The sequence below is a fragment of the Benincasa hispida genome, chromosome 6, assembly GCF_027475165.1.
Source record: "Benincasa hispida cultivar pf3 chromosome 6, pf3_genome.v1.1, whole genome shotgun sequence".
Lineage (NCBI taxonomy): Eukaryota > Viridiplantae > Streptophyta > Magnoliopsida > Cucurbitales > Cucurbitaceae > Benincasa > Benincasa hispida.
The window spans coordinates 50,352,512-50,361,658 of record NC_143483.1 but is presented as its reverse complement, the minus strand read 5'-3'; the positions used below and the strand labels follow the sequence as shown (position 1 = coordinate 50,361,658).

Here is a 9,147-nt window from a genome sequence, read left to right as displayed (position 1 = left end):
TTCATTTCTATTGTCTGTTGTGATAGCCAAAGTGTTATTCATCTTGCGAAGAATCCATCTCATCACAAACGGTCTAAGCATATCGATGTCAAATTTCATTTTATCAAAGAAGTTGTGGCCCAAAAAGATGTTGAACTAGTCAAGGTTCATACAGTTGAAAATTTTTCAGATATATTAACTAAGGTCAGCCCATGGGTTCAAATACCTATTAGATAGGCTGAATATTAAATCTGGATGATAGGAAGATTGGAGAATCAGCTTGACACTTAAATATTCTTGTTATGAGGGAGATTTGTAAAAAATAACAAGGTATTTAAGTTGGTTTTATTGGGTTTTTTTGGAAAATTTAAAGGCCCAATGGCATTCTTGTAAATAATGAGCAGTTGCATTTTTGTAATATCCCTTTCTTCTCCAAAATAGGGCTGAAAATCGTGTGACTCTAGAGAGGGTGTGTCGAACTGAACGGTAGAAGAAAAAAGGGAGTCGCCTGGGTGATTTCGGTGCAACAGCAGCCGTCTGAAGAACGAGAAGCCGCCTGGGACGAAGATTGGAGTTCGAATTTCGTCCGACCATGGGTGGTTCGACTGGCGTGCATCCGCGGCATGCTCACGTGGTTTCAATCAGCGGCCGGTTCTCGCGTGTTTCAGTGGTTGGTTCTCGACTGGTTTAAATCAGTTCCAGTCTGGTGGGTGCCGAGGTCGGGTGTCACGGTCCGATCTGAGAAGTTCACCGTGGAGGATGTTTCCGGTCAGAGGCGGGTAGCACATTTATTTGGGCTGTTTTGCAGCGGGTTGTTCTCAGTGGTCAGAGGCGACGTTGTGTGCAGATCTCTCTCGATATCAATGGATACTGAAATTACAGATTGGTGAATTTGTTGATTATCTGTAATTGTAAAATTCCTTTATTGCTCATTAATAAATTAATTCAAGTTGGTTCTCAAAGTGGATATAGACCAATCTGGTCGAACCACTATATATCTTGGTGTTCTTTACTGCTTTCGTTTTATTTCTGTTGATTGTCGTTCTGTTTGGTCATCTAAGTTAGGTTCAAAAACTCTCACATTTAAATACTTGAATGAATAGCACATTGTTTTTTATTATTATTTTTCTAAAAAAAAAGTTAATAAGTAATTTATCATCTAATGTTCAATCAATATAAAATAAACAGAAAAATATATATATATGTATATCCAATTACTTCATGGACATAGATTGAATTTTCAAATTAGCTTAAAAAGTGATTAATCAATTTTCTATCTTTCTACACTTCTAATTCGAAAAATGAGAAGGTCACAATCCACACTGTTTCGGATATGAAATGCCAATGCAAGGAAAATTCATGATTAATAAAAATTAACAATATGAAGTCATACACTCGAATTATAGAATTGAAAAACGCGATAATGACTTAAGAGAATTTAAAAATAGAAATTTAAAAATAAAGAATTTAATAAAAACATAATTGTATTTCATATTTCTTATATGTATGTGTTTGGTAGCAGAAATTAGACTCTAATTCAAATAATTGTTTTAAATTTGTTTAATACTATATATTTTATATAATCATAAAATTAGTTGTAGTTATCCACTAATATTTAGTTGATAATAAATTATTATTAATTTATTTATGAATATGATTTATGTTTAAAAAAATTGTATAATTATTATTTTGTAATATTATATAACTTATAATACATTACATAATACATATTATATTTTTTTAGAAAATGAATTGAGTTTATAACATGACATATTATATTTTTAAATGCTTTTTATCTTCATTTAATATAATTCTACATTATAAAATTGAAAGTTCAAACTTTGGATATAATAAAAATATAAAAATATTGTTTTTAGAATTTGCACTATGTGGATCAAATAATTCAAAAAGGTTTTCAAAAACAAAATTTAGATTTCTGGCAAACACATTTATTGAACTCGGTAGATCTAATAACATAAAACAGAATCTAGATTCTCTGTCAAACAAGGACACATTGATTTTGAGACTATTTTTGGCTCATTTAGGCCTTGTTTAGTAACTATCTTGTTTCTTGTTTTTGTTTTTGTTTTTAAAAATTAAGTTTATGTATATTATTTCTACCTCCAAATTCTTCCTTTGTTATTTATTTTTCACCCATGGTTTAAAAAACCAAGCGAAATTTTAAGAATTAAAAAAAGTAGTTTTCAAAAAGTTATTTTTATTTTTAGAATTTGATTAAGAATTCAATCATTATACTTAATAAAAATGCAAGTCATGGTAAAAAAAAATAGAGATAAAATAGGCTTGATTTTAAAAACAAAAATCAAAAAACAAAGAATTACCATACGAAACCTTAATTAACATTAATTCTTAGTCAACCTATTTCTAATAGTCAGATCCCTATACTTAGATCTGCCTATCTCCATTCTTAACTTTTATGAAAAGGAGTTACTATAAATGGTCCATGAATATAAATATTTTAGGTGGGAAGTTTTGGAAATCTTGGATTTCCAAAAATACCCTCCTTTAGTGTGATGTTTAGGAGGGTATTTTGGGAATGGAAGAAGAAGGATAAGGAGGTTTGACTAAGGGAATCAAAATTTATGGTTGATTAGGCAAAATGTGATTGGTTTTCAAATAAGCACCACACGTTGTTGGTTGAAGGTAGACCTTTACCTTACCCTTTAATTTGCTTATGTAAGAGATCTTATCCATGTGACAAAACCATATGCCCAATTTTCATTTTAAGATTCTTAGGGATTCAAATTATACCCACAGAAATTGAAACTGACTCACCATCCAAATCTCTACCCCTTTCTGTGGTTTTCGTTTTCCTTTTTTCCCCTGAGAATTGGGAGGTATACTTGTGTTGCATTCAATCAATATATATTAAAAGTTGTCTCCTTAATTTGGTTTTGAAATAAATAAAATGTTGTAAGGAAAAAGAAAAAAAGCATTTTTATTCCTTAATTCTCATTTACTTTTCTTTGAGGGTAATTACAATGAGTGGCTTTTCTAGAACTAATTAAATATATAACAACATATTTAAAGAATTTTAAATATGGTAAAATCTATCCGTGATAAACTTCGAGGACTTATTCTAATTTTTGTTATATTCGTTAATTCTTTAGTCTGATTATAATATTTACAACTACTCCTTTCTTTGAAGGATATTGCATCACAAATACAATCGTGGGACTAAAAATGTAGAGATAGTTAAATCACTTAATGGTGTTTAGGCTACATTTGCTCAAATGAAAACAAAAATTGGAAGGAAATTAGAATAAGATAACTAAAACTGTTATTGAGAACAATTTTTTTTAGAATAGAAATTAGAATGAAGAGGATGGTGTTGGTATTGTTTACTAATGTTTATATCTAGAAAAAACAATAAATTTAAATCGTTGTTTTTAATTGATTTGGAATAAAAAGAAAATGGATCAAATGTTTTTTTCTTAGAAAAAATGAAACTTGCGAAACTATTGGGAAAAAAAAAATCATTTTACGAACCCATTCCTATACACTTGGCACAGATTACATTGGCCTAAATATTTCTTATATTATTGTTACTTCAAAAAAAAAAAAAAAAAGAAAGAAATATTAAACAAAATCATAGTTGCAAATGATTCATTACCTCTATCCAAACTAAAATCAAACAACACCCGTGGATTGATTTGATTTTATAAAATATAAAGCAAAAAATTAGTTCGTCAGTTCGATATTAAGAGTTCGACAATTTGGCTCTTTTTTAAAAAATATATATATTAGTCGGTTTCAATTCTTCAATTGATTTTGATTAAATAATTAATATTCTCAATAAAGGATTTCAAGAATTCATTTCCAACATCAATTTTGCCAAAAGAAAAAAGAAACTTCTCGTAGACTCGCTAATAATAAAATTAAAATCAAATCTTTCGAACCAACGTAAGCAATTGGAATCGAATTGGAAAAATGGAAGGATAACTGATAAGGAATCGGGATTTCTATGGAAAAAAAACTAGAAAAAGTAGCAAAAACGACTTTTGAAGCCAGGTTGGATTTTCTGGCTAAGAAAAACAGCTATGAGAGAGAAGTTGAATAAAATCATTCTACAAATATTATTACATCATATTTCTCGCTTTTTTTATAAAAGTTTGCAATAATGCTCTTGACATATGTTTCAAAATTATCTTCGATTTTATTTATTTTGGTCTCTATATTTTTATAATATTTATTTTGATATCTATAATTTCAATATTGATTTATTTTGGCCTCTATACATTTAAAACATTCATATTAGTCCATACATTTTCAACTTTGATTCTTTTTTTTTTTGTACTTTGATAATTTTGGTTCGTTTATTTTCATTTCTTTTTCATTTTTAAAGAATCTAAAATGATCTCTTTTTAAAAGTTCGAGAAATTAAAAGGAATCAAAGTTGAAAATACAATAACGAAAATGAACATTTTAAAATAATATAAACTAAAATGAACCAAAGTTGAAAGTATAGAGGTTAAAATGAACATTTCGAAAGTCCAAGAATAAGTATGAACCAAAATCAAAACTAAAATAACTAAAATAATATTAAACCAAAGGAATAATATGGACTAATTTTCTTTTTAGTAATTTAGGTTTTTTCTAATTCTACAGAATGAGAGAGAGATTTCGTGTCAAGTACATCTTAAAACTTGATTAATTTAAAGTAAACAATCATGTTCGGTAGAAAAAAATTGTTTTAAATTTGCAGTTTTGTGTCGTGAAGAATTAGGTTTGTGGAGTAAAATAAGAGAGAAAATCTATCTAAATGTTGTTTTAACAAGAATATTTTCCTGGAAATTTCTTCACTGAGTCTAATTTCCATACCTAATAGTTTCATTCTAGCTTCCTGGATATGTTTTTACAAAAATAAATAAATTTGGTTAATTGAGATTGACATTACGAAATCACTGATTTGACAACATTCCATGTTTCACAAGGCAAAAGCATATTACACAAGGTAGACAAAGATTGTAATTTTTTTTCTAAAATATTACAGTAAACATAGATGTTTTATGATGATTATTATTATTATTATCATCTAGGAAAACTTACCGGAGGATCCAAGCTGCCTACGAGAATCCCGACATCAATGTCTTTCTCTTCGAATTTCTTGATGAAAGGATGATTCTAGAAGCACAAAGAGAGTTGTTTAAGGAGATTGACATTCATGACTTGAAATTGAAATGGAAAACAAAGGCTACCAACCAGAAGATCTAATGATGATGATCTTTCTTTAGGGTCCTTCTTAATGCTGCCAATTGTAATGAAAATGAAATGTCAAAACCTGAATTGAACCAGGATTACATTTGGACATATCCTAAGAAGCACATATACAGATACAACATGATACGAACACAACACATCATTTTTTAAAAGTCTAGGACACGACACATTTATTGAAGTATACATTTTTAAAAACCAAAAGAAAATTCAAAATAATTAGAGTGATGCATCTATATGCTTAAAAAATTAGTTTGATGTATTTTACACTCAAAATTTATTATGATTGCCATATATCTTTTTAGTCTACCTAACAAGTGTTCTATGCATGTTTAACACATTTATTACACTAACAAATGTCTGGTACGTGTCTAATAAGTGTAAAAAAAATAGTGTCCAACATAAATACACTAGCTAAACTAAAACATCCGTGCTTGTTAGGACATAACTAACCAAGATGAGAAAAGCTGAAAAAGAAGTCATTACCAAGCAGAAACGAAGGAACAGAACTCGGGGGAAAATTGATCAGGTGGAGCAGAAGGCGGTGGCTTTGCTACAATTGCCTCTAGAAGTTCATAAAAGCTTGGCCAACTTTGCTGCTCTTCAGACTGCAAATAAGGAAACCTTCCAATGGCACATTCAAGTACTACCAAGCCCAAACTCCATATATCACTGCTATAGTCATATGTTCCCCCGCTAATTCGTTCAGGCTGAAAGGGAAGTAAAAACCAATGTCATAAACAAAACGCTGTGCATATAATCATTCATTCAATGTTTTTACAGTCTCGAGGGGGAATTACACGTACCGACATGTAATTGTAAGTCCCTACAAATGTATCTCTCTGGCCCATAGAACTTGCTAGCATTGCACTTACTCCAAAATCAGTTATTTTGACCTCACCTTTATGATTCACAAGTAGATTGGATGGCTTGATGTCTCTGTGTATAACATGTCTCTCATGATGTAAGTAAACAAGACCTTGTAAAACCTGGAATATAATTGGTGTGTGAGCATGAATAAAAAAAACTTGGCCTTTTCATTCAGCTTTTGAAGTGAATAACAGAATCCAGAGACCTGTTTACAAACAACTGCAAGATATGGTTCAAGAATTGTTTTGACTTGTCTGATTACATCAGCTAGAGAACCTCGATCCATGTATTCTAGCACAAGAGAAATGGCACCATTGTGGTAGAAAGAATGATAGCAGACCACAATATGTGGACATTGTGCTGCTTGATTTATTTTCAGTTCCTGTACTATCTGTTTACGGATATCCTCTTGTATGTTCATCTGGATTACCTGAAGCATATGGCAGGAAAGATTTTCCAGCAGAGTTAAAGAATTTGTACTCGAGATTATTTTAAGTGTATGTAAAAGCCAAAATAGCACAAGTGATTGCAGATTTTGATGGAGACATGATAGAAATAATGATCATTAAGCATACTAAAATCTAAGCAAAATGAAAATTTTAAGACCTTGGAGTTTGGATAAATAAGCTATATAGATTTAAGAAAACCAAAACCAAACAGTTACCATGGGTTCAAATTTTGAAAACTTCAAAACAGGATGACAAGTTAATTTTGCAAATATTTTTTTACAGTGTGGTGATCTATTTTTAGCATAAAGAAGACATGAAACAAATAGAACAATGAATCAACATCAAACATAATTCTATCGTATCACAGAAATATGCATAACAATGAATAGTATACCATATTACTCTCACTAGTCACCATTGAGTCACTGCAAGATCTAGCTTTTACACTTCATTACCAAAACTTCATTGTTTCCTTTTTCTTTTTCATAAATCAAAGAGATAAAACTAGTTCACTGTCCTACATTTTTGTAAGAACTATCGCCTTCAACAAAATCAACATGTAAACCAAGACCAACCTCTACTGCTTTTAGAAAGGGAGTTTGCATTTATCTTCATAACTAAACGGACGCAATAGCAGTTTACTAGCACCTCCAAATTAAATGTAAAGGTTAGAAACTGCTAGCTTGTTGCAGCAGATTCATCAACTAATATAAAGCTATGATAAAATTTAGGAATAAAATGTGTGAGTAACTTAAAGCAAAAGTACAATGACCAAAAACAGATGCAAGAGTGTAAAATTGTTTCACAAATATAACAACCTTTAAGGCAAAAAGTTTCCCAACCCATTTGTGTCGAACAAGTTGTACTACACCTCCACTTCCTTTTCCAATAACTTTCACGGTCTCTAGATCTTCCAATGAGAAATCAGCATCAAGCTCCTTACAATCTGTAGTCTGTTCAAACAAAATTAAAAAAGGAAAAAGTGATTTTGATGCATATGCATAAAGGAACCTAGAAGTTGGAAAGACGGTAGAATCATGCATCTAGATCTACCATGAATATAAACCACACAAATAACCAGATTAGGCCAGTTTTCACGGATTCAGATTGCAAACTATACGTTTAAACACTTCGAATTAGGATGTTTGAAGTAAAAGAAACTTACCTGCGCTTCTTTCTCTTCAGATATAAGCCGTAATCCTTTCTGATTCAGTAGTAGATTGCCGTCGTGAAATGTTCCACTCGCAGTCCTGAAGTTTACAAAATCAGAAACGCGAGTATTGAATTTTTTTCCCTTTTTTCAACAACAATCGATGAAACAGAAATCTGTAGGAAAACGATAATTAAAACGAAAAATATTATTATTATTATTATAAATCGAACAGATCACCCTAAGTCCTTCCTGAAATTTGAAACACCCGAAATGGAAAGTACATCGATGAAGCCAGTTATTTGAATTTATTCAGACAACAAAAGATAAGTTCACAAAACTTCTAAAAAACTTCATCTACTCCGCAGCAGCGTAAATTTCCAAGAAACTAATAATTCAAGTCAGTCGAACCTCCATTGAGAAACACATGATAGCATATTTACACATAAACAAATAAAGAGTAGCTACAAGGAAATGAAACGAAGAAGAAATAATAAAAAAAACTAAGTAGAAAACAAAAGAAAAAATGAAGTGAACTTACAGGAAAGAACGGATGGTAGTTTCTTGAACAGGAACAGAAAGCTTGAGTTGCTTCAATGGCGTCTTAGTCTTCATCTTTCACCGAATGTTTTCAATATCAAATTCGTAGGGCGAAAGGAGATTGAAAGAAGTGAATGGAGAGGAGAAATGTGCGATTGAGGTTTTTCCACTTTTCTCTGTAGACTGTGAGGAAAGCGACTATCTGCTGCTTCAAAGAAGCAAAAAGAATATTAATAAAATAAATTCAAAACAATGAGGAGCGCGTAAATATTATAGACGTTACGGTCCGGTCCGATTTGACTGAACCGAATTGGTCGGTTTAAATTAAATGAATGAATAAAATACCTTCGTGGTGGAATGTCGAATTGGAAGTGGCTACTGGCGGTGGCGATGGCGGTGGCCGTGGAGCTTTCAGAATCGATCTGGAGGAGAGCCGTAGAGGAGAAACTGAGAAAGTGATGGCGGCAGCCAGCGTGCGTGCGACGGTGCAACGGTTCGAGCGGAGAAGGTGAAGAGACGGGTAGGCGGCTGAGGTTTTCCTTTTAGGGTTTTTCATTTTCCTTTTTTTTTCTTTTTTCTTTTTTAATTTTTTACTTATTTGATTTTGATTGGGCTGAGGGCCAGTTGGGCTGTTCTTATTAGTTAGAGAAATGAAATGGTGTAAAATTAACTTATATTTTAAAAAATATATTTGAATTTTTTACATTGTCAAAAGTAATGTTTTTATGTTTTTTTTTAATAATTTCCGATTAAAAGACCGATAATTATAGTAGATGGCCGAAACAGTACTCCACTTTTGAAATTTGGCCATTTTTTAAAATTACTGAAATTTGGCCATTTGATTGTTTTAGGGGCCATAATAAACTTTACTTTTCCACTTTAATACTCCCATGAGTGATCCATGGAAATTGTACATAGATT

General features: G+C 31.2%; 1 protein-coding gene across 2 annotated transcripts; it reads right to left on the bottom strand.

The window, feature by feature from the left end:
* Window positions 1–4,872: 4,872 nt before the first annotated feature.
* On the bottom strand, window positions 4,873–8,778 carry MKK6 (MAP kinase kinase 6). 2 transcript variants are annotated; one of them, XM_039034746.2, is made up of 9 exons: window positions 8,572–8,778; window positions 8,228–8,428; window positions 7,702–7,786; window positions 7,355–7,489; window positions 6,293–6,517; window positions 6,024–6,206; window positions 5,704–5,927; window positions 5,203–5,248; window positions 4,873–5,124 (listed from the first exon to the last, which is right to left on the bottom strand). In XM_039034746.2, exons 2-9 carry the CDS (start codon window positions 8,299–8,301, stop codon window positions 5,032–5,034), a joined length of 1,065 nt encoding a protein of 354 aa, XP_038890674.1. In that variant the 5' UTR covers window positions 8,302–8,428; window positions 8,572–8,778; the 3' UTR covers window positions 4,873–5,031. The 2 variants fall into 2 exon arrangements, with proteins under 2 accessions (XP_038890674.1, XP_038890673.1); XM_039034745.2 differs by having other exon boundaries at window positions 8,228–8,431; window positions 8,572–8,752.
* Between the last annotated feature and the right edge of the window lie 369 nt (window positions 8,779–9,147).